Source organism: Schistocerca gregaria, chromosome 1, assembly GCF_023897955.1.
Source record: "Schistocerca gregaria isolate iqSchGreg1 chromosome 1, iqSchGreg1.2, whole genome shotgun sequence".
Taxonomy (NCBI): domain Eukaryota; kingdom Metazoa; phylum Arthropoda; class Insecta; order Orthoptera; family Acrididae; genus Schistocerca; species Schistocerca gregaria.
This window is the reverse complement of record NC_064920.1, coordinates 350,178,123-350,205,088: the sequence shown is the minus strand read 5'-3', so window position 1 is coordinate 350,205,088 and position 26,966 is coordinate 350,178,123. Positions and strand designations below refer to the sequence as shown.

The following is a 26,966-nucleotide window of genomic DNA, read 5'->3' as shown; positions in this document are numbered from 1 at the left end:
ATTATCACTTCAAAAGTAAAGCTATGTAATTAATTTTTGGTATGTTTACATGAACATGTCTCCAGTTCTGGTACACAATAAAATCCTCATGCCAAGTTACCATAACACACTACTAGAGGAGCCATAACAAAATGTTACTGTCCCGCAGCAAGTCAAGTATGATGTGGTAATTAGTTTCCTGAATTTACGTGTGAACATTTTAGGTTAGGTTTTACCATGACTGTTATTAAAGTCAAATGAAACAACAAGTTTACTGTTACCAGTCACTGTTTGTTTACCTCCATGAAGTGTTTCAAAGGTTTCAGCCTTCATCATCAGGTGGATTTACATTTGTAAGTATGACATGCTCATGCATTTGCGCACGTGTGTGTGTGTGTGTGTGTGTGTGTGTGTGTGTGTGTGTGATTTGGAGGAACTTATGACACTGTCTAGTGGAGAAACAATGCTGTTACAGAAAGTGGTAACTGGATAGCTCTATTGATCAAGTTCCATAATACTGCCATTTTGTGGGCTGTGGTGTGACAGGAGGAATTGTAGACTGTAGTATGTGTTGTCGTAGTCTTGTGATAAATGTGACACTGATGTCTGCTGTTCTGTATTCTAAGGTACTATAAGAACAGATCATTATTCAAACTCAACAAAATGCTCTTCAGAATTCTCAAAGAAGCAAACACCTTCAATAACAAGAGAACACACAGCAGAATTCACACATATCAAAAACATAGAAGTTCATGATGGAACCACAAAACCTTTATTCCTCTATGCTAGTAGGTGCCACACCACAGATAATTAATGCCAACCTACAAAAGCACAAGAAAGATCCCTTCAACTTACATTACGGAACTAATGGACCTGCTCCAATTCACACTTACACACAACTATTTCAATTTTAATAATAAAATCTGCAAACAAATACATGGCCTGGCAATGTGCTCAAACCTTTCCAGATAGTTAGCTAAAATATTTGCAAGTAATTTAGAAGACAAAATCCTGAATCCAATCATCACCTCCTCAAAAATATCATATACTACTATAGCTATGTACATGATACCACTATTTTAATTAATGGCACAAAAGATGAACAACCCTCATGGAAACATAAAATTATATTATGAGAAGGAAAGTTGCTACTCATCATATAGCAGAGATGGTGAGTCACAGATAGGCACAACAAAAAGACACTCACAATTATAGCTTTCAGCCATCAAGACCTTCAACAACAACAAAACACACACACACACACACACACACACACACACACACACACACACACACAAAGTGCAAAAGTGCAGTCTCAGGCAACTGAAACCACACTCAGTTGTCACAAGGATCAAAGTAGAGAATAATACGTGACTGGATAATGTGAAATTAGTGGGTGTGAACTGGAATAGAACGGAGAAAGTATGGGAGGTGAGGAGGGGTTTGTAGGTTGAGATACAAGATCATGTAGCACTGGAAAGGTGTGGTAGTTAACACACAAAAATACGAGAAATGACACAGGGAAAGTGACCAGTCTGAAAGTACAGGATTAATTATATCAGCAGGAGTAATATGGAACATAAGATGCTGCACCAACAATCAGTGTGGTCTTGTAGCTGTCTGCTGTGCACAGCCGAGTTGGACGATACAGTGTGGCTCGTAAGTAGAGCATGCAGTGTGGTTTGTAAGGCGACAAGAGAAACACAGGAAAGATGAGAAAGAAGGATAGACATTGAGTATAGTGATGCAAAAGAAAATAGTTGTTGTGGTTGGCCGGAGAGCCAACCCTGTATTTCTAAACGAGGCCAAAATGCACGTGTTTTAGCTCACGCAGGCTGGCGTGAGGTCTGGAACATGACAAGGAAATTAGAATTAAGAAAAACGGACATAGCCGGTGGAATACTTAACTTTAATCCATTAATGACGAACGTCACTCTTGACATTACATGATTCACAGTATCAATAGTAACAGATAACGGCGCCTTGCTAGGTCGTAGCAAATAACGTAGCTGAAGGCTATGCTAACTATCATCTCGGCAAATGAGAGCGTAGAAGTCAGTGAACCATCGCTAGCAAAGTTGGCTATACAACTGGGGCGAGTGCTAGGAAGTCTCTCTAGACCTGCCGTGTGGCGGCGCTCGGTCTGCAATCACTGATAGTGGCGACAAGCGGGTCCGACGTATACTACCGGACTGCGGCCGATTTAAAGGCTACCACCTAGCAAGTGTGGTGTCTGACAGTGACACCACAATAGTAACAAAGGAAAACAGCACTGGGTCAGACAAAAATCAAACAATGGAAAAACCATGATGGAATGTAACAATATTATGAGAAGGAAAGTTGCTACTCACCATATAGCAGAGAGGCTGACTTGCCAATAAGCATAACAAAAAGACTCTCTCAATTATTGCCTTTGGCCATTAAGGTCTTCATCAATAATAGACAGACACAAACACACATACACAGCCAGTTTCAACAGCTAAGACTGTCATCTTATGATCTTCAAAAAACTAGTTATATGTCCTGTTCATTATGACTAACACACTTGCCATGTTGACATTATTGTGGTTAGTATGTAGCACATTCCAGTTAGGTTCGTTAACAATGAAAACAGGTTTGTCACAAATAAAAACAACAGTTATAAAGCACCTTGTGTAACTAGTGGTGTCCACACACATAACAGTCCACTGATACTTGTTACATTTGAAACAGCATAACAGTGCACATTTTTGCATATATTTAAATTTACATGACCAATTAAATATGTGTTGAGAGTAACATATTTAGAAGTACACAGTTCAACTTACAGTGTGAGTAAACAACTCCGAATAACAAAAACTGAAATGGTAGACCACTTCTTTGTGTGAAGAACTGGGAACTGCAAGAGAAGTGTAGACCCTGATGCCCAAACACCAGCTTAATGCAACCAAGTAATAGTGGAAAAAGTGAAAATCTGTTATGGATCATGTTTCAACCTCTTGCATGACAACAAAGATCACAGATCACTGGCTTCTGTGACTACTCACACACATTCAAAATGCATGTCGAATGGCAGTCAGAGTCAGTGAAAATACTGCAACTGTGGCAGGCTAACTGAGATGACTTCTTCAGTCACCTAATCATAAAGCTTAAGTTCTGATCCCAAGACAGAAAAAATGAAGAGCCACCACTCACTGGGCAAGGTGGTGCTGTTTGTGTTTAAGTACAGCCATGGTGTGCTGGTAACAGATTACTCTCATAAGGAGCATCCCACTGCGAGAGATGCTGTTGATGTGGTCTTCAGTCCTGAGACTGGTTTGATGCAACGGTCCATTCTACTCTATCCTGTGCAAGCTTCTTCATCTCCCAGTACCTACTGCAACCTACATCCTTCTGAATCTGCTTAGTGTATTCATCTCTTGGTCTCCCTCTACGATTTTTACCCTCCACACTGCCCTCCAATACTAAATTGGTGATTCCTTGATGCCTCAGAACATGTCCTACCAACTGATCCCTTCTTCTGGTCACGTTGTGCCACAAACTTCTCTTCTCCCAATCTTCAGCATTCTTCTGTAGCACCACATTTTAAAAGCTTCTATTCTCTTCTTGTCCAAACTATTTATTGTCCATGTTTCACTTCCATACATGGCTACACTCCATACAAATACTTTCAGAAGTGACTTCCTGACAATTAAATCTATACTCGATGTTAACAAATTTCTCTTCTTCAGAAACGCTTTCCTTGCCATTGCCAGTCTACATTTTATATCCTCTCTACTTCGACCATCATCAGTTATTTTGCTCCCCAAATAGCAAAACTCCTTTATACTTTAAGTGTCTCATTTCCAAATCTAATTCCCTCAGCATTACCCGACTTAATTCAACTACATTCCATTATCCTCATTTTGCTTTTGTTGATGTTCATCTTATATCCTCCTTTCAAGACACTGTTCATTCCGTTCAACTGCTCTTCCAAGTCCTTTGCTGTCTCTGACAGAATTACGATGTCATCGGCGAACCTCAAAGTTTTTATTTCCTCTCCATGGATTTTAATACCTACTCCAAATTTTTCTTTTGTTTCCTTTACTGCTTGCTCAATATACAGATTGAATAGCATTGGGGAGAGGCTACAACCTTGTCTCTCTCCCTTCCCAACCACTGCTTCCCTTTCATGTCCCTCGACTCTTATTACTGCCATCTGGCTTCTGTACAAATTGTAAATAGCCTTTCGCTCCCTGTATTTTACCCCTGCCACCTTCAGAATTTGAAAGAGAGAATTCCAGTCAACATTGTCAAAAGCTTTCTCTAAGTCTACAAATGCTAGAAACGTAGGTTTGCCTTTCCTTAATCTAGCTTCTAAGATACGTCGTAGGGTCAGTATTGCCTCACGTGTTCCAACATTTCTACAGAATCCAAACTGATCGTCCCCGAGGTCAGCTTCTACTAGTTTTTTCATTCGTCTGTAAAGAATTCACATTAGTATTTCGCAGCTGTGACTTATTAAACTAATAGTTCGATAATTTTCACATCTGTCAACACCTGCTTTCTTTGGGATTGGAATTATTATATTCTTCTTGAAGTCTGAGGGTATTTCGCCTGTTTCATACATCTTGCTCACCAGATGGTAGAGTTTTGTCAGGACTGGCTCTCCCAAGGCCGTCAGTAGTTCCAATGGAATGTTGTCTACTCCAGGGGCCTTGTTTCGACTCAGGTTTTTCAGTGCTCTGTCAGACTCTTCACACAGAAACGTATCCCCCATTTCATCTTGAACTACATCCTCTTCCATTTCCATAATATTGTCCTCAAGTACATCGCCCTTGTATAGACCCTCTATATACTCCTTCCACCTTTCTGCTTTCCCTTCTTTGCTTAGAACTGGGTTTCCATCTGAGCTCTTGATGTTCATACAAGTGGTTCTCTTATCTCCAAAGGTTTGTTTAATTTTCCTGTAGGCAGTATCTATCTTACCCCTAGTGAGATAAGCCTCTACATCCTTACATTTGTCTTCTAGCCATCCCTGCATAGCCATTTTGCACTTCCTATCGATCTCATTTTTGAGACGTTTGTATTCCTTTTTGCTTGCTTCATTTACTGCATTTTTATATTTTCTCCTTTCATCAATTAAATTCAATAGTTTTTCTGTTACCCAAGGATTTCTACTAGCCCTCGTCTTTTTACTTGATCCTCTGCTGCACTCACTACTTCATCCCTCAAAGCTACCCATTCTTCTTCCACTGTATTTCTTTCCCCCATTCCTGTCAATTGTTCCCTTATGCTATCCTGAAACTCTGTACAACCTCTGGTTCTTTTAGTTTATCCAGGTCCCATCTCCTTAAATTCCCACCTTTTTGCAGTTCCTTCAGTTTTAATCTACAGGTCATAACCAATAGATTGTGGTCAGAGTCCACATCTGCCCCTGGAAATGTTTTACAATTTAAAGTCTGGTTCCTAAATCTCTGTCTTACCATTATATAATCTATCTGAAACCTGTCAACATCTCCAGGCTTCTTCCATGTGTACAACCTTCTTTTATCATTGTTGAACCAAGTGTTAGCTATGATTAAGTTGTGCTCTGTGCAAAATTCTACCAGGCGGCTTCCTCTTTCATTTCTTAGCCTCAATCCATATTCACCTACTACGTTTCCTTCTCTCCCTTTTCCTACTACCAAATTCCAGTCACCCATGACTATTAAATTTTCGTCACCCTTCACTATCTGAATAATTTCTTTTATTTCATCAAGTCATCTGCAGAGCTAGTTGGCATATAAACTTGTACTACTGTAGCAGGTGTGGGCCTCGTATCTATCTTGGCCACAATAATGCGTTCACTATGCTGTTTGTAGTAGCTTACCCGCATTCCAATTTTCTTATTCATTATTAAACCTACTCCTGCATTGATTTTGTGTTTATAACCCTGTAGTCACCTAACCAGAAGTCTTGTTCCTCCTGCCACCGAACTTCACTAATTCCCACTATATCTAACTTTAACCTATCCATTTCAGTAGGAGTATCCTGCTGAAACCTCCTGACAATGTTGATGATGGGCTATCAAGACAAAGCATCACAGTAAGCTGTTCAAGGGGCTGATTTTGGTCGATGACAATACTTGGGGTTGGGTTGTTTGGGGGAAGAGACCAAACAGCAAGGTCATCAGTCTCATCGAATTAGGGAAGGCTGGGGAAGGAAGTCGGCCGTGCCCTTTCAAAGGAACCATCCCAACATTTGCCTGGAGTGATTTAGGGAAATCACGGAAAACCTAAATCAGGATGGCCGGATGTGGGATTGAACCGTCATCCTCACGAATGCGAGTCCAGTGTGCTACCACTGCGCCACCTCGCTCTGTGATGACAATACTCCAGCACATTCTGCTGCCTCCTCTTACACTCTGCCCCTGCCTCCATTCCACAAATTCTCATGACATAGCACCCGAGGACTTCCTCCTATTTCCTCTGATGAAAATAGTGTGTAACCAGTACACAGCAGGCATTTACATTTTGACAACGATCTAATTTTGATGGTAGAATACTTGCTGAATGGCCAAAATGCAAACTCCTATGTTCATGGTCTCTGCCATCACATTCATGATTGGGCAAAATGCACCACATTTTAAGTTGAAGAACTAACACCACCACCAAGTTCCAGGGCCACAGTTTGATTTTTTTAGGTGATAATTAAAATTTTACAAGCATTCTTCAAATAACTGTATGCTGTTGATACAGTATAAAGGATTAGTTTCCTAGCCACTACTGCCCTTTGTTAGTGTACACCATAACTCATATTTTGGAAAGTTCTTCCTCAAGATCCAAGGAACATGGACAAAAAAATCCAAATCCCAATTTTTAAAAGGTAAATTTTGTGTAATAATTTTACTTATTTTTATCTTTCTCCAGTTTTTTTGTTTTTGAATTATTACCGAGATTCTGAATCTGTTGCTTTCCAAGTTAGGAAGTCAGGTAAGTCAAAGAAATATCCTGCCTTATCCCAACACTGACTCTTTAAATTTTTCTTGAGCCAGAGAAGTTTTGGTGTCTCCATTTCCAACGAAATTTTTCCACCAACATAATTTAAGACTGGGTTCTTCAGACTGTTTATTAAATCTGCTTCTTCAATTGCACGATGATCCATCCACAAAATAATATTCTGTTCATTATTACCTGGAATAAAACAACAAAAATTCCTCTATGCACAATCAACAAAGATAAATATTACCCTAGTTTTATTGCAATAATATACAGGGTGAATCCATGATGATGTAACAAATTTTCAGGGATGATGGGGAAGGGTAAATGTATCGATTTGAGGTAAGGGATTCTGGTCCAGAAGCACTCATTTCGAAAATTATAAGCAAAAATTGTTCCCATACCTCCAACAGTAGAATACGTGACACTCCCATTGTTAAGATTGTTGGGTAAGCAACTTTCAGAGGTGGACCAAAACAAGGAAAAACGTCTAGTGAGCATGTACTCTAAAATTCATACCTTAAGAGCTATGAGGAGTAGTAGTAGTAGTAGTAGTAGTAGTAGTAGTAGAGGGGTTTTGGGCGCACGACAGCAAGGTCTTCAGTGCCCGTTCAGTAACTTAGTGAGACAGAAGTCAAGAAAAATCCCACAACAGGAATATAAGACGGAACAGAATACATGGGTAACAATCATTGAAAAACATGTGCTCACCCACACCAATGGGATGAAGCAGAGCGTGAGCAGTAAAACATGGACAACACAGGAAGAAAATGATAGAGGAAGCTAAAACAATGTAGCACATGGAAGTGGCTGGCTGACCACAAGGAAAAAGGGGAGGAGTCAGCCACTCTGCAATATGCTAAAACCTACAGCCTAAAATTTTAGGCCAGAGTCCAGACACATCACAAAACTTAAAAACCCCAGACACACACGTCTCATCATTAGCTAAAACAGAAGGCAGATCCCCATCAACTTGTACTTCTGCCCATGCATCACGGTATAAAATGCAGTCTGTTAAAATGTGCCGGACAGAGATGTGCACACCACAAGCATCACAAAGCGGTGGATCCTTCCGCCGTAATAAAAAGCTATGTGTGAGAGGACAGTGCCCGATCCGAAGACATGTGAGGGCGACCTCCTCCCGCCTGAGCAACCGGCAGGAGGAACGCCACGGCCAAGTGGTTGACTTTATCAACCGCAGTTTCTTGGCCGGCACCGCCAGCCATTCGTCCTCCCACAACTCCATGCACTTCCTGTAGAGCGCAGCGATGACTGACTGCAAGGGAATAGGACACTGGCCCACTTCCTGCTCTCTGCAGGCCTCCTTGGCAGCCTGATCGGCCTGTTCATTGCCCCATATGCCGACATGACCAGGCACCCAGCAGAAGGATACTTCTGTACCCCACCGTTGGAGCAAGTACAGTTGGTTATGTATCAGCTGGACCATCTCCTCAGTCGGGTACAGGTTCTGCAGTGATTGTAAGGCACTAAGAGAATCGGAGCAGAGAAGAAATTGATCGTCCCGAACACGATTCATCTGCTCCAGTGCCTTCAGGATCATGTGGAGCTCCGCTGCGAAAACGGTATATTCAGCAGGGAGGCGAATCTGGGTAACTTGATCAGGGAACACCACAGAACAGCCAAGGAAATTCTCCTGTTTGGAGCCATCGGTGTACACGACAGTGAAACCGTGATGCACATCTAAAATGTTAAAAAACAGAGATTGGAATGTAAAATCTGGTGTGCGATCTTTCTTAAAATTAGTCAAATCTAAAATAAGTTTGGGTCTCCGGAGGAACCAAGGTGGGGATCTGCTCCAACCGCGACGCAAAACACAAAGACCAGCCATAGACATCGCAGCGAGGCAATCCTGTGCGCGAATCCCATAGGGCTGCGTCGCACGTTGCCGGTGATGAAATAACTGTGCCAGAGGAGGCTGGGCAACAGCAGGGTATGCAGGGGTGTATGGTGTGGACAAAGTTTATTACGCCTGGCGCACTGTAAGTAGCCGTCACCGCATAGGAAGTGGCTAGTTCGGAATGCCCCAGTGGCCAACCGAAGCCCTTCATGGTGCACAACGTTTACATCTTTAAGTAAGAAGGCCTCGCAGACCCATACAATGTGGACCCATAATCGAGTCGAGATCACACAAACGCCCTGTAAAACTGGAGCAGACAAGTCCTGTCACCTCCCCATGTACTGTGGCTAAGACATTTTAAAATACTTAAAGCCTTAAGTGACCGCCGTTTCAGGTCTTGAAGATGAGGTAACCACGTGAGCTTCCAGTCAAAAATGACCCCCAGAAACCTCACCGTGTCCTTAAAAGTAAGAATAGTGTCCCTCATCCGCAACTCAGGAAAGGTTAAAATCGAACGAGAACGGTTAAAAAGAACACATACAGACTTCTCGGTGGAAAACTTGAAACCACTCTTCCGCACCCAGTCATCTGATCGTAAGTTCCAACTGACGAGTTGTCGTTGCAAGGCTTGAAGAAGAGCAAAACTCGAGAAATCATCCATAAACAAAGAACACTGGACAGGACTTTTCACTATGGACGTAATGCTGTTAATAGCGATGGCAAAGAGAGTGACACTTAAAACACTACCCTGAGGGACACCGTTCTCCTGTTCAAAGCGATCAGACAGGGCGTCACCAATTCAGTATCTAAAATATCGTGGCGAGAGGAAAGACTGAATAAAAAGAGGAAGACAACCACAAAAACCCCATTCGTGAAGTTGCTCCAGGATGAAACGCCTCCAAGTGGTATCGTAGGCCTTCTCAATGTCGAAAAATACACCTAGAAGGTGATGACGGTGTAGGAAAGCTTGTTGTATAGCCACCTGCAGGAGGGCAACGTTATCGAAGGTGGAACGAAACCTCCTGAACCCACACTGAAAGCGACTAAGGAGTTGCCGGGATTACAACATCCAGACAAGGCGGCGGTTGACCATCCGCTCCAAGGTCTTCCCTATGCAACTAGTGAGGGCAACACTACGGTAGCTACTTGGGCTCATGCGGTCTTTCCCAGGTTTTAAAAAAGGCATTAAAACTGCCTCACGCCACGTGTCAAGAAAGTGACCCGACGCCCAAATTGCATTAAAAAGTGCGAGGAGGATTTCTTTGTTGCGCATTGTGAGGTGCCATAGCATACTGTAATGGATCCTGTCGTGACCAGGGGATGTGTCACGAGCTCCAGACAATGCAGAATCCAGCTCCCACATAGAAAATGGGCAGTTGCAAACTTCATGAGAGGTAGACTGGAAGTCCAGACTACATCTCTCAGCAACGGCCCTATGGCGCTGGAAACCTGGATCCTGACTGGTTGTTGCAGCAACTGTGGCAAAATATGCTGCCATAGTCTGGGCAATGTCTCGCGGATCCGTGTGGAGAGTGCCGTCATCCATTACAGCAGCTATGGGACACCTCCCTCCTCTGCCAGAAATTCTCCTGATGGTCTCCCACACAATGGAACTTTTGGTGGAACGATTAATGGTGTTCAGGAACTGTTGCCATGACCTCTTCTTGCTCTCACGAATTATGCGGTGACACCTTGCCCTTGCCACCCGAAATACTGCAAGATTCTCAGCAGTTGGCCGAGACTTGAACCGACGCAGAGCCGCATGCCTGGTCCTGATTGCAGAGCGGAATTCGGCACTCCACCAAGGCACAGGTGGCCACTTCCGGGGGCCCATGGACTGTGGAATGGATGATGCAGCGGCGTGGTGGACCGTTTCGGTAATATGAGCCACCCACACCTCAACAGTCGCACAGTGTTCGAATTGGGCCAACTGGCTATAAAGTGTCCAGTCAGCTCTACTGAGCACCCATTGTGGTGGTCTCCTTTCGGGGCCCACGCCATCTGGTAGGTGAATCCAGATGGGGAAATGATCACTGCCATGCAAGTCATCGACCACTTCCCAGTGAGCACTGGCGGCAAGAGCTGGAGAGCAAAGCGAGAGATCAATGGCCAAGAATGACCCAGTCGCTGTGCAGAAATGAGTACTCTGTCCTCCAATGAGCAAGTAGGCACAGGATGACAGGAGAAGCCTCTCAATTGCTCTACCCCTGGGGCAGGTAATTGCAGAGCCCCAAAGCACATTGTGGGCATTAAAATCACCACAAATAATGAATGGTTGGGGGAGCTGTGTAAGAAGGTTGGTGAGGGCCACTTCATCAAGTGCGTCATGTGGGGGCAAGTAAAGTGAACAGACAGTCAGTGGATGACGTACTTGCACAGACACAGCGACAACCTGTAAAGTCGTCATAAGCGAGAGAGGCGAGGAGTGGTAGTCCGTCCTGACGAAAATACCTACACCTCCTCTAGCTCGCTCTCCGTGCAGGTCGTCCTTTTTGTAGAGTGTATAGCCTCGCAGCTCAGGGGAGTATGAGGGATGGAAGTAAGTCTCCTGGAGACAGAGACACAGTGGTCTACCCTGAGAGAGGAGACGAAGTTCCTCCACATGCGTCCTGAACCCTTGCAAGTTCCACTGAAGTATGGGAGCCATCTATGTTGGGGGTAGCACCTTCATCCTGTCTCTCCGACGGGGCGGGGAGACCGCAGTAGGTGAAGGGGCAGGTGTGGGGTGAGATGATTGCCCCACACATACGTCGTACTCCATCAACTCTGGGGAAGAGTCAGATGAAGCCTCACGTAAAACAACAGCCGCATGGTCAGACGGCTTACCACGGGATTTGACCCGGTGTTGCTGCTGTACAGGAGCTTTCTGCGGTTTGGTGGGCTTTGGGGGAGCTGATGTGGGAGTGGTAATTGGCGCACTGGGCTTGGGAACAGCCTCAGCTGTTGGAGGCGACAGGGGCTGGCCCAAGTTCGCCACTGTACCCTTGTCTGCCGTTCGAGTAGGGGCTACCGGCTCTGAAACACTGGCTGCATTGCAAGTGCACTGACAGCTGCAGGTGTTAGTGCCAACACTCACCACCTCGGTCTGCGTTGAGGCATCGACTTTTGGAGTAGCAAATGTGGGAGGTTGCATCGACTTATAGATCTTCTTGGCCTCACCGTAGGGGATACGCTTGGTTGTTTTTATTTCCTGGACTTTGCGTTCCTCTAAAAATATTCGGCAGTCCCTACTCCAAACAGGGTGGTTCCCAGACCAATTAATACATCTGGCTGGAGACGAGCAACCAATTCCTTCATGAGCAGTCTTACCACAGTTGCCACAAGTCGCTTCACCTTTCCACCCTAAGGTGGTATGCCCAAAACGCTGGCATTTAAAACAGCGCATTGGCGACGGGAAATAAGGACGCACACTAAGGCGAAGGAAGCCAGCTTTAATATGTTCTGGAAGTTTCGTGCTACTGAAGGTCAGAATAAAAGAGTCGGATTTCACAAGATTGCCATCAACCCTCTTCATGATATGTTGAACATCAACAATACCTTCCGGAGCCCACTCACGTTGCAGTTCGTCTTTGGGAATGTCGACTAGATCCCGGCATGTCACAACACCTTTGCTATAATTCAAGGTGCTGTGCAGTTCAGTGTCTATGGTATACTCCCCAAGGCATTTAGCAGCTTGTAGGTTAGTGGCTTGCTGGGAAGTGGAAGTTTCCATGAGCAAGGTCCCATTACACAAACGCTTCACTGATTTTAAGGAGCCACAGATGCCCTCCAGACCCTTCTATATATAGAAGGGCAAAACCTTCTCAAAACTACCCTCCTTCCATTTCACAATGAGAAACACATTCTGAGTACCAGAATGCATTCTGTTACTAAAGACTTCACTTGTCAAAGATGTGCTGCAGTCATGGGGACTGACTGCACGAGCCCTCTTCAGAGACTGGGTGTTGGAACCTTCCAGCGGCCCACCCTTTCCACTGGGAGGAGGAAAAGAGGATTTCGAAGGATCCATCTCGGTCCCACGAGCAGCTAGGGAACTAGAAGTCCACCTAGACAGAGCCCCGCGTGCTTAGGTAAGCCTTATACAACTGAGGTGCGGCAGGTTCCCCAGAGGTTGCCCGCTAGTGACTGTTCCACCTCAACAGCCATGCATCTCATCGGCACGCAGCACACCTTGAGATTGAGGGGTTGTTTATAGAGGTTTATTCCATCCTCGCGATCCGGGTGGCCAAGCCAAGATCCCCACTCCCTGAGACACACAACATTCCACCGCCGCGCCGCACGGTGGTCGTTGAAGTATGCCCAGAGCTTACGGTGACAGGGGAGTGGCGGCGCTTACCAGTCCCCAGATCAGGAACCCCGGGGTCGCCAAGTCCGTACCCAGCAAATGAATGCTAAGCCCCTGGGGCCAAGAGCTATGAGTGTATGTCCGTCTCTGCTACTGTGAAATACATCTCTTCTACTAAACAAGTGCTTAAAGGTCTCAAGGTATGAATTTTACAGCCCATGCTTACTTACTGGATATTTCTCTCTTGTTCTCTGAAAGTTGTCCAACATACAATCTCGGCAACAACAGTACTAGTACACATATTCAGGTGTCAGAGATATCAGAACAATTTTCTGCTATAAGTTTCAACACCATAATTACTGGACCAGTGTCCCTCACTTCAAATTCATTCATTTGCCCTTCTCATTCATCCCTGAAAGGTTGTAACATCATCACAGAATCACCCTGTATACCAAACTATTATTTTATAATTATTTTATTCACAATAGATTTGAAAATCCAGTGGTGTTTTGTGGAATTTATATTAAAGAAACAACCAACCACTGTCTCCTACAGCTTTATCAAATTAAACATTTTGGATGAAGTCCAAAATAATTTTGTATCACTGTAATTAAAAGAAAATAATAGTGGTTGCAGATATTTATTCAATATCAATTCTGTAGATTTACAACTGCCACATCATCATTTTCTTTTAATTGAATGAAGACTAAAAAAATTTAAATTTTAGTTGTTGATAACAATATAACTAAAAATGATAGCACAACTTAAGTAATACAAAAAAAATTATTTATGACAAAATGTGAAAATAAAGCAGACAATAACACTCAATGGTTTTAAAAAAGTGAACTTCAATATGAAATTCCTCAGTTTTAGAAAAAGGTGCCCTAATTTAGGTTCTAAAACCTTTATGGTTCATTTATTTTTCTAGAAGCATTTATAAAGCGTTCACAGTACCTTGTATAGCTTTTCAGAGGAAGGTATAACAAGTGATTTTTTTACTGCTATATCAATAGCCTTCCCTTACATTTCTTACTTTCAATTTTTTTCCTTTTATTCCCAAAAAATTAATGCAAAACAAAAATGTTCAAATGTGTGTGAAATCGTATGGGACTTAAGTGCTAAGGTCATCAGTCCCTAAGCTTACACACTACTTAACCTAAATTATCCTCAGGACAAAGACACACACCCATGCCTGAGGGAGGACTCGAACCTCCGCCGGGACCAGCCAAAGTTAATGCAATTTCTGAAAGTTTAGTGTTATTGTTCATTTCTTCATGAGTTTTCATCAAATTGCATTCTTATTCTATAACCCACTGTCTACCACACTGAAGACCATTTTCTTTGTTAAATTTCAATGTTCTTCTAACACTAAGGTCAGCTCAACAAAAAAACTGTTGAAGGAACCATACATCACATATCTTGGAAGACACAGGCAAACTGAATTTGTAGGTCACAATGTGCATGCAGCAACCTGCCTGAAGGGCTTTGGGGATATTTTATTGTGAACTCTGGACTGGAAAATTTTCTCTTTTTCCAGCCACGAGTTGTCTGGTGAAGTAAGCATGGGAGAATGATCACACTGGATTCTGGTAGATGGGAAAAGGGTGGTGGATCCATAGAGGATCCTCTATCTATGACTATCTCCAACTGAAAAATGCACCTTCTTGCTGCACTTTCCTGATCCACTCTGTGACTTAGCCGAGATGGCCCTTTCAGTCTGTTGGTGGCATGTCCATGTTTCCCTGATGCGCAATTTGTACCCTGAGTACTAACTTATAGTGTGCTTTTACCTACGGTACATCATTGCCTGTTATTCATTTTAAAAAATACCCTCCTTGGATACCCACACCTTATTCCTACCCTCAGTGCCTGTTCAACAGTTGAAAGTGGTTACACATGGATTAAAGGAGGAGGAGGAGGAGGAGGAGGAGGAGGAGGAGGAGGAGGAGGAGACTAGTGTTTAACATCCCATCAACAATGACACCATTAGAGATGGAGCACAAGCTCAGATTAGGAAAAGATGGGGAAAGAAATCATCCAGATCCTTTCAAAGGAACCATCCCAGAATTTGCCTGAAGCGATTTAGGGAAATCATGGGAAACCTAAATCAGGAAAGCCAGACATGGGTTTAAACCGTCGTCCTGCCGAATGCAAGGCCAATGTGTTAACTACTGTGCCATTTTGCTCAGTCATGGATTGAAGTGAAGAATATGAAACAAAGAAGGTCTTCACAGTCTGCAAAGATTTTTGAAAATTTTATACAATGTTAAAAGCAATTAATATTTAAAAAGTATTAAAACTATGCAAAAAATTTATAAAGAGCAATGGAAAGTTAGATTTTTAGATCCTTTAGATGACAGAGCCATGAGAGATTCCTCAAAATTTTAAAATTTCTCAGCTTTAGGTTACTTGTCACAATTTTTTACCAAATGAAATGATGGTATCATGATAAAAATAACTGTAAAATTTTTGAATACAGTAGTGAGTTTACTCACCTTAGGATTGAGTATCTTACATACTTTTTCAAAGGATTGTAATTATAATTATTAGAACTGCACCATAGCAATAAATGTGTAAAATAACTATTAAAAACATTAATAACAATAAGGCTATCAGACACCACAGAAGTAACAGAGTTTTGCAAGATGCAAAAGGGCTATGACTGTAAACTTTTGGCTGGATGGCACCTCCTACAACATTGAAGAACATCTTCATAGATATCTTTAAAAAAGAAGAGTTAAGTTTAACAACCTGCTTATGATGAGATCATCAGGTATGGAGCATAGGCTTGGATTAAGGAAGGATGGGGAAGGAACTCAGCCATGCCCTTTCAAATTCAGTTCAGCATTCGCATTAAATGATTTCTCTAATTCACAGGAAATCTTAATTTGGATGGTTGGACAGTTCTCCCAAATATGAGTCCTATGTCTAATCACTGCAACAACTCATTTGTTTTAAAAAGTAATGTATTATGTTACACATAACTAATATTATCACTGTAACACTGTTTTATAACTTAAAGTCATTGCACTATATTTCACTTAAATAAAATGCACATTCTTGACTCCTTTCCATATGCAGAATTTCATTCCACAGGATCTACAAAATATGACTGACTTAATGAAAAAAAAAGAAATTCCAAAATTTTGAGAGGTCATTCATGTTTTGCATGAGAATGGATATTTAACACAACAGTATTCAACAGTTAATTTTCTCAAATAAATAAATACCTGTTGGGCTTACTGAAAGTGGATTTCCTGTTTTGTCAAGGACAACTAAAGAACATGTAGCATCAAATCCAATTCCTTTAACAGCTGCTGGTTCTATGTCTTGTGTGACAGCCTGAAAAATACAGGTGATAAATTCTCACAGTTACATTCATGGTGGGAGCAAAAGACTCTTGATGCTAGAACACAAATATAGATTATGTTAAAAAGGAAAAGCTATAGCATTAAACAGACACAATTCTTAAATGTCTTCAAAGAATACTATTGAAACTAATATAACAACAAGTTTCACTTATTCATACAGAAATTAATGGCACTTATTGAAATTACTGCACAAAATGAAATCTGTAGAACACAAATATTAGGTGTATGCTCATCATATGAGAAATGGGTTCCTGTGCAACTTCTTCTTCTTTTCCATAGCATTTACAGCATGTAGTACATGGACTGCTTTTTCAGGATTAGGTAATTACTGTTTTATTACTTAACTCTGAGGCAGGATGCCTTCCTGGTGCCACAGTCATCAAGTTAACCCAAGGGAAAGAAGTGGAGAGTGCCAACTGTTTGAGACTCCTGTAAATTTTGTTTTGTTTGTTTGTTTATTTTAACTGTTTTTGTGTCATATTCTCTGATGCAAAATTTGGGGACCAGCCTAGCATTTGCCTAAATGAGTATGCAAAATCTCCATCAGAATGTTTAAACTAGACAAGAGACAATTATGCATCTTTGCTTTGTTGCTCTATGATTTTTATTTTCCAATGGATATTCTGAACAGCAGCTCCCTTTTCCTTCTTTTAAAGATATGATGAGCAAAGTTGTCACATGCATATCTCTTCTCTCCACCCTCTCCCTCTCCCCCCTCTCCCTCTCTCTCTCTCTCTCTCTCTCTCTGTCTGTGTGTGTGTGTGTGTGTGTGTGTGTGTGTGTGTGTGTGTGTGTAGGGAGGTGGGGCACACATGTTGTAAATTTTAAAGTGTAATCATATTTGCTTCTTCTGTTCAGCCAAACAACCTGCAATTCCTAACTAAATCTATCTTTAATTTATAATAACTACATTTCTTTACAATCATAGAAATCTCACTGTCATTACAAATATTTGTCCTTAATCATTTTTATTCCTGTTCTGTTATTTTTCAGCTTTGTAAAAATGTTAAGGTATTCATTTTTCCCACTTGCTGTTCAGGAGTGAATGGTAGAGAAATAGTATGATTGTGGTTCGATGAACCCTCTGCGAAGCACTTAAATGTGAACTGCAGAGTAATCGTGTAGATGTAGACCATAAAATACAGAGCAGCTACAAAATCCATTGCATGCAATTAATCATCTATATCCCTTCCAGAACACAGTTTTAAATTAGTGAACACATCTGGCATTTTATTCACTTAGATATCTTCATAAAGCAAAACTTTAAAGTTGGGGAATGAGTCAAAGAATACACAAATCAAGTGAAGCAAATGTTAAGAACTGACTTAATAATTGGATTGGATTGATGGTTTTAACAGGACCACACTACAAGGTCATCAGTCCCTCTAGCCTATATGCATCAAGGTGGAAAGGAGCTCAGATAGGTATCAGCTTGTTAAGCAGTTTAGAGGTGATATTTTTAAATTTTTAGGGCAGCAGCCCATTTAAAGATGCCAATGTGATTATAAACCCAGTGAGACTTTTAATTGGAAAGTTTCCATCTATTTCTCAAGAGTTCATCACAGTGCATGCTAAAACCAGAACCTTCATCCAGATGAGGTGCATCAATACATCAGCAAAGGAACGGAGGGCTAAACAGCAGTAGCAGTAAGCAGAATACATATAGAGAGCTTCTATGCCTGGTTGGATTAAGGTATTCAAACTCTTCTTAAAATTGATGAAAGTGAGCCAATTAACCCTCAAGCTTCTATATTGTGTTGTGTAGTAAAGTGTCAAGTAATTGGAGTGACAGCATTTCCTTACTATTTTATATCTGCATGAAAAGTGTGCTACACACTACTGCCGACTGTGGCACACAAGATCTGTTTAGTAAATTGAAAGTTTTTGTGATTACCATGTTTCCAGTACAACTGAAAATTGTACAGTATATAAAAACAGACTGACGGATGCCAGTTTGGAAGTTATCCAATAGAAAATATTGAATAACAGAATGTAGAGGCTGGGGGAGCCACAAATCTATAGTTTTACTTTAGTCATTACCGAAAAAATATAAGAGTTTCATAGTCACACTAAGTAGTAACATTAAGTTAGTGTGCAGACAAGCTACTATCGAACCCATAACTCATTATAATGCCCTTCGGTCTTTGTAAATTAATGTTAGTTTAAGGGGAATAGTGCCATAAACGAACATGAGACTACTTCTCATGCCACTAATAGTGACATCATGCGGAAGCACCCAGTCACTGGTGAATGCGATGCTCAAACCTTCTATGTAGTAAGCTCAGTGGCTTGAGTCCTGGGCCACTGATAGGGAGTTGAATCTCCCTGCCATGAAAAAGGACATGGTGGTTCAGATACTCAGGAGAGTAATGAATGTATATCACTTAGCTGAACAGCAGTTGTTGGGAGCTAATCTGTAGTAGCCTATGAGTAGGCCATTCATAAGACTGGTCCAAAAGGCACCTGTTGCAAGTCCAATCTCACAATGGTATATAGGGTCCAGCATTGGCAATGCTGAATGTGATAATGAACCATAAGCTAGACTCCCATAATCAAGATGGGACAGGATGTGAGCTGCATAAAGCTGCAAAAGTGAAGAGCAATTTGCACCCCAGGTGGTATTACTGTGGCAGTGAAGTGTATTAAGGTGCAACCAGCCCATTTTCTTATTGTGGCAAAGCTGGAGAAGCTATGTCAACCAGACATTGAAAATCAGTCCAAAAAAGCAGGAAGATTCCTCCACATTAAGCAAAAATGGTTGTTGAGGTAGAGTTCTGATTCGACAACAGAAGCGCATGACCTGTCTTGGTGGCCAAAAACAGGAAGACGCGTATAAGAGCCCAGCCCAGGGCCGTGTCTTTCATATGGCACCCTACAATTGGTGTTTAGCAACACCCACAGTGGAGAAGCAATAGTAAATGCAGAAAGTGTCAGCATGAGGAAGGTGACACTGTACACTCCACTGCTGCAGCAAGGTCACTGATACAAACTAGAAAAAGGAGCACAATCAACACAGAGCCTGGTGGGACCCCATTCTCTTTTATGCATGGTACTGTGGGAAGCACAAACTTGAACCCAGAAAATATGATGTGACAAGAAGTTCTGAGCAAAAATTGAGTGATAATGCCATGTGCTGTCAAACTTTTTGCAAGGTGAGGAAGACAGCAATAAGATATTGACACAGGGCAAAAGTGGACCAGATAGCAGACTCCAGGTAGACTAAGCTGTCTGCAGGGGAGTGGTCTTGGCAAAACTGTCCGGAGACAGACCCAGAGACTCAAGGTACTAACACAGATGACAGCTCACCACATGTTCGAGAAACTTGCAAAGAGCATTAGTCAGTCTAATTGGGTGATATCTGTTCATCACAATGGGGTGTTTACCCAATTTCAGTACCCGGATGGTCACACCTTATCGCCATCAAAATGTAAACTCACCCCCACTTCAGATATGGCTAATGGCAAGAACATCATGCTGCACTCCATTGACACATGTCTGAGGATTTGGCTGTGAATGCAGTCTGGCCCTGAACCATGTCAAGACAAAGAGCTAGAGAACTGAGGAATTCTCACTTGGGGCATTAAATGGCTCCAGGTGATGTGTAGTGAAAGGTAAATGAATTTGATCCACCCAATATTTAATGACACAAAATGTGGGCTGATATTTCTCTTGTGCACAATGCAGATCAAAATGTTCAGCGACAGTATCTGGGTCAGTGTAGACAACACCATTCAGGGAGACCCTGGTACACCTGTGGAGGAATGGCATCCATAGAGGCATTGGACATTTGCCCAAACCTTTGTAGGAAGGGTACGTGGTCCAAAGCTAAAGATACCCTTCCCATGATTCTTGTTTCTGTCATTTTATGAAATGGAGGACCTGGACATGTCACCATTTAAAGGCAATGAGGTGCTCCATCACTAGATGTTGCTTATGACGCTGGAGACCCCACTTGCAATCTCTAATAGCCATGGTGATTTCTGAAGTGCACCATGGTACTGTCTTCAAATGGAGGAATCATGAGGAATAGATGGATGCTAACTCTGCTGCCAATGGAATGGCTTTGACTGTGTTCTGGACATATACATCAGTATCTCCACATGGTGTGGTGTTAAGGGGGTGACAGAGGAAAGGGCCTCCCAGTCAGCATTGTTAAGTGTCTCTATAGGTCAATGCCTAGGTGAGTGATGCTATCGCACAGGTCATCATGGAATCTCCAGTGTATGGAGGAGTGAAGACCAGGATTGCAAATGGAAAGATCAATGGCCTAATGACATCCATATGCCACACTGAAGTGTGTGGGGGTGCTTGCATTCAAGAGAGAGAGATTGAGATCTGAGAGCAAAGATTTCATAGCTGTACTGTGACCAATGGTTATAGTTCCACCCCTAAAGGGTACTGGAAACTGAAGTCATCCAAAATGAGGAAGGGCTCAGGGAGCCGAGAAATCAGTACAGAAAACACATTCCGAGACATTTCACCATTGGAAGAGATGTACAAATTACAAATGGTAAAACCCAAATATGTCCTCACACGAACAGCCACAGCCTCCAAAGTCGTATCAAGTAGCACATGTTTACTGTAGACGGAGTTTGAAATTTATATGCAAACTCCACCCAACACTCTGTCATAGTCAGCTTGATTAGAAGATAGGGGTTTGCAAAGCTGGGAACCAGGTTTTCTGGATGGCAATACAGAAAACGGTGGAAATTCATGAGACATCGTAGCATACACAGGTGGTGAAGAAAACCACTTGTTCCATTGGAGAATCATTCTATTGGTATCTTGTTGGGGTGTGAAGGAATAAAAGAGGCAGGTGATGCCCCAGAGTATGCTGCTGTCACCAGTTGCAAGGAAAAAGCAGCAATGCACATCAGTTCTGAAGCAGGTTATATTAAGGCCACCAGGAACTCTGCCGCTGGTACAGAGTCAGAACATGTGGGTTCCAGTGACATGGGGACCACCAGAATTTCCTTCGTCTGGGAGGTCTTCATTTTGTCCCTCTTCTCCTTGGATGATTTCAAAGTTTGTGACAGCTTGTCTGCTCTTGTTTCACGGACAGGCAAAGAACACAAAACCTTATGATCAGTAATCTGAAGCTCCTTCAGCCAATGGCTGTTACCTGGTTGCAAATCAGCAGAATCCTGGGAGGAGAGTGTCCCAAGTGACCCCTTCGTGGTGACACACACCACAGGATGGTGATGTTTCTCTGGCTGATGGTTGAGGAATGACATCACCGATGGGTGAGGAGTCAATACTCCCGAAGCGGGTGTGGAGGAAACAGGAGGAGGGTGGGCCCCAACTACCAGGGGAGCAATTGTAATGGAGCAGACACAAGGACTGGATGTAGAATGCACAAAGGGTGAGAGTATACTATCACCAGAGAGGATGATGTCCTAGCCACAGCAAACGTTATTGTCTTATGTACAGGATGCAGATGATCATATTTCTTCTTGGGCACCAGAGACATGAGAATCAGTCAAGAATCTTGTATTTTCTCTTCTCTTTGGTAGACAGTACATTATGATGAACGGGGGGAATAGTGCACTCTTCAGCTGAAACAGGCAGAGTGAGGGGCACAAAGAGCGTTTGTGTGCAACTGAAGTCCACAGTCACTAAAGGCAGGGGTGGCACTACAATTCAAAGAAATGTGCCCAAATCACATGCATCTGAAGCATTGTATGGGAGGTGAAATGTAAAGTTTCACATTGCACTAATACACCATCGCCTCGGCCTTGTCTGCCCATGGTGGCTGAGTAGTCAGCACGACGGAATGGCATCCCTAACGGACCAGGTTCCACTCCCGGCTGGGTCATAGATTTTCTCCACTCAGGGACTTGGTGCTGAGTTGTCCTTATACTCATCATTTCATCCCCATCAACACCCAAGTTGATAAAGTGGCGTCAACTCGAAAGACTTCACCAGGCGAATGGTCTATCCAATGGGAGCCCCTAGCCACACATCAATTTCTACTGCTTTCCTAACAGACACTGCTCAGTCTGACAAATATACCCACGACATTATGTAGTCACGAGAGAGCAAGTCGTATACCATTTCTAACTGAGCACTGTCTACGAGAACAGAGAATGAGAGATGAGAATGATTGTACAGTAGGGTTGAAGTGCATGCTCTGTCCAATGTCCAGAAGGTAATTTTCTCCTGATGACAAACGGTAGCTCAGCCCCTCAGAGTAGCAATAAATGATACGTGAGATGATGCAATAAGCAGTATCATAGTCCAGACATCAGGAGATACCACGTAGAGTGAGGTAACTGAAGGCACATGCACTGTTGATATTGCTAACTGATCAGAAGCAGAGGACAGTGAAGCTGCATAATGGGTGCACTTCTTTTGTTATGTTCATCTATTAGTTGGGAAATAGCACAAATTTTAATAACATCAACCACTATCTGTTGCCATTACTCATTCTGATACGAAGTTGCTTTTATGTTTATTTACAGTAGGCCCTATACTTTTGCAGCTGTATATGCAAACAGAGCTGTTTCTAAATATTGTCACATGATACCAACATCAACTCTGACAGAAATCAGCTTCATTTTTGAGTGCAGCATTTGGTCTTAAATGTGTGTTCCCTTCATGGCACAATATACAAGCCTACCCTCAATTTTTTGAATGTTCTATTCCTTAACAAAGATTGAAGATTCTCCATTCTAAATTGAATGGTTCCAGGAACAATTGGTGCAGAATTGAAAAGTTAGTATTTGGTTTGTGTGCAAGCAAAATGCATCTGCCACGTGTAATCCGGACTTTACGCATCATGATGATGCGGCTTATTCATTAGCACTTAAAGTAATGTAAAAGTTGTACCTTACAAAAATTAAACAGGTGTCTTTTCAGTGGTTTTCCAGAACATGCTTTCAATCTTGATTTTGTATCAATTGCCTAACCAAAGGCATTCAACGCTCAGTGTCAACAGAAAACATACTTGTTCTCATTACTAAAAATAAAAATTGTTTAGGTAGCAATTTATGAGCCAAATCAATCCAGCAGCATGAAAACTGAAAGTTTTGTTGTGGAACATTTCCATCAATTTTTGTAAATTCTATAGCCTAGCCTAATGCTGTTACATAACCATCATTTTCATAATTTTCTTTGGGTCTTTGCCCCATTTCAATGCGGGGTTGGTCTTGTTACTATGGATTTGGTGATGTTAGTGTCAGAGGGTGGCCGGATGCTCTTTCTGTCACCACCCCGTAACTCCATCCCCCCCCCGCGCGGGATGGAATTAGTGTACTCCAGCTGTTTGTGTCTAGTGTAAGCCATGAGATAGTGCGAAAGTTTTCAAATGTCTGCGAGTCGTGTAACTGAGGCGAGATGTGGGGACCATCTCAGTATTCACCTAGTGGGATGTGGAAAACCGCCTAAAAACCACATCCAGGCTGGCCGGCACATCAGCCCTCATCATCAATTCGCCAGGCAGATTCGATCCAGGGCCGGTGCACCTGCCCAAGTCCAGGAAGCAGCACACTTGCACCCTCGGCTAACCTGGTGGGTTAATGCTGTTACATAATACAACGATATTAATATTTCAACTTGTGTAAATACGAAGCAAGTTTAGGTATATATGAAAGAATTGAACCACGATTTTTTTCTGCCTTTCACTTCTAGTTTCAGTCCAAAACATCAGAGTTAGAGGCAAATTGACTTTATACCTCTCAGGAAATTGTTAAACATTAGTGTGTCAGATCTTTCAAATGAAAATTGATCAAAGATTGCCACCTGACTTGCCATCATTTCTTTTCTTTTTTCCCCTTCTTTCATCGTAGATGAAATTAATTTTTCATTAATTTCCACCATCATTCCACATATAAATTAATCATTCTTACCGTTGGGCTGTAACCAACATTGCCTTCAACACTAAGTTTTGTAAAATGAAGTACAGCTTAGAAAAGAGAAGTTTGTGATTAGTAATTAGGAAAGCACTGCACTGTGTTGAAAAAAGGATGAATTATTCACATATTAAATACAGATAAGAACTGGAATACTAACTACAAGCATTTATTTTTCGTAAAGGCTGTTAACGCCACCAAAGTTCTTTTTGTAAGAACAATTAAGATGACAGAGAACTGAAATTGAGGGAAGTAAAGTAAAAGCAGAATGCTGAACTCCATTTTTAAAAGTTTGCTTGCAATGGAAAATCCAGGATTATTACCCTAGTTTAATTCCTCCACCACTGGTAAGATGGGTGGCAAAGATATTAGTTGCAGTGGTGTTGACAAACAGTAGGATTGCTACAACTGAACAAAGCTTCAGAATTCAGTGGAATATCTACCAGTTTCTGCACTGAATTTGTGGGCGATTTATCCCCTCTTTTAACCATACTGACAAATAACTACAATAATAGGAGGAATGACACTCATAACACCAGCGGAAGTAATGTTCACCATAAAGTCGTTAAAATAAAAAAGTTCTAGTGGCTATGATAGTATATCAACAAAGTTTATTATAAATGTGCCTCTGATTGATTGATTGATTGTGATAGGTTATGGGACCAAACAGTGAGGTCATCAGTCCCGCAATTCTGAAGTTAATTACACAGAAGAAATACGGTCCGCTAAAAGTGAACAGAACCATTGAGGGGAGTCAAATTATAAAATAAGGAAGAATAAACACACACAGTAAAAGGCATAAAAGATGAACTATATCTAAAAACTGAAAGAAGGGGGCAGTGTTTCTGTGGGGGAGTGGTCATGGGGTCCCAGACCGAGAAGACCAGAAAAGAGGTCCCAACCACAACCACCCTGTCCCTGCTCCAAGACTAATGTAGAACCTTATATCTGAAATAAAAACCACTTTCAAGGAGGAAATTGAGGACCCATTCAACCATCTGTGAATCGTCTGCTAATTTTAATGTTAAGGAATCGAGGGGACTTTACTTAGCATGAAGAGCCAAAAGGAGGGGATATTCCAGCAATATGTGGGATACCGCCAGTCTGGCTCCACAACCGCATTATGTAGGAGGAAACAATTAGTGAGCCATGACCAGTGCATAGATGGCATAAAACAACATCTTTGTCAGTAGTTTCTTATACTGGGTCCATGTTTACAAATTTACCAATTTTGGTCATTTCACAAATAACTATACCTAGAGAGCGCCAAACTGTAAAAGACCCCTTAATTGTGCGGAGTTTTTTACTATGCGGAGCAGTGCACCAAATGCCATTCCATTTTTGGGCAAAGAGAGATTTGACATAGATCCACATATCTGCACCTGGAATCGTGAAAGGGAATGGGCGGTAAGTATCTGCTTCTCTAGCCAAATTGGTCTCCATGATGCCCATGTGACTTGGAACCCAGAGAAAGACAACTGAACAGGTGGCACTGCCAAGGGCAGAGAGAATATCATGAATAGCAGAGACCAATGGGTGGCGAGAGTAGTGTTGGTTTATAGCTAGCAAGCTGTTCATTGAGTCTGAACCAATTAAACCATTGTGGAGGGAGGTCTGAGAAACAAAAAGGATGGTTCTGTGAATGGCTAGAAGTTCTGCTGTGAACACACTACATGATCCCAGCAATAAATGGTGTTGTAAGTCAGTAGGAGACGTGAAAGCATATCCCACCTTATCAATTGTCTTAGAAACATCAGTGTAAAGATGGTAGCACCTTTTAATCCTGAAAGGATGGCACATACAAGACACTGGAAAACCATAGAGGTGACAGAGATCTTAGGACTCTGGAATAGATCAGTCCTAATCTGTGAACTACGCACCATCTAGGGGGGGAATGGGTATGGGAGGAAAGACATGGGGTGCATTCCAGTGAGTGGAGATAGAGATCCCTACAGAGGGAAGTGAGACTTATGCCAACTGGCAATCCTAGGTCTCGGCTGGTGTCAGGAGGGAGATGCCCCATTGGCAAAGAGCGCAGGGTACACAGGATGGTCAGGGAATTGGTGAATGGCGATTGCGTAAGAAACCAGGAGTTGGCTCTGTCATATGTGTAGAGGGGGAATCCCCTCTTCTGTGACAAGACTATCAATGGGACTAGTGTGAAAGACACTAATAGCCAGAAGCACCCAACAATGGTGAACAGGGTCAAGTAGTTTCAAAGTGGAAGGAGCTATCATACTCTAGTCTGGACAAGACCACAACATGGTGAACATGAGAAGACTGGTATGGTCTACACGCCAAATGTGTGGGCCAGGAGACAGAGCTCATTAAGCTTCTGCACACATGTAGTCTTTAGGTGGTGAATGTGGGGCAGCCAGGTCAGCTTGTTATCAAAAATCAGGTCCAAGAAATGGGACTGTGCTACAACATCGAGGAGCTGGTTGCCTAAATAAAGTTCTGGATAGGGGTGTACTGTGGGTTGACAATAGAAATGCATTTTGGAGGGGGAAAACTGGAAGCCATGGGAGTTAGCACATGTAGAGACCCATCAGATGGCACCTTGGCGCCGGCGCTCAGCAGATGCTACTGAGTGGAAGCTGCACCAGATGCAAAAATTGTCAACGTACAAAGCCGGGGTAACCACCGGCCCAACACAGGTAACAAGCCGATTGATGGCAATGAGGA

General features: G+C 42.4%; 1 protein-coding gene across 2 annotated transcripts in view; it reads right to left on the bottom strand.

Moving 5' to 3' along the window:
* Window positions 1-26,966, bottom strand: part of LOC126345210 (FGGY carbohydrate kinase domain-containing protein) — a 134,022-nt gene that overhangs the window by 86,097 nt on the left and 20,959 nt on the right. For both annotated transcript variants that reach the window (XM_050002083.1, XM_050002084.1), the window contains exons 3-4: window positions 16,291-16,402; window positions 6,872-7,112 (exon numbers count right to left, since the gene is read on the bottom strand). In XM_050002083.1, coding sequence (XP_049858040.1) covers window positions 6,872-7,112; window positions 16,291-16,402 — 353 coding nt within the window. The remainder of the gene's footprint in view (window positions 1-6,871; window positions 7,113-16,290; window positions 16,403-26,966) is intronic.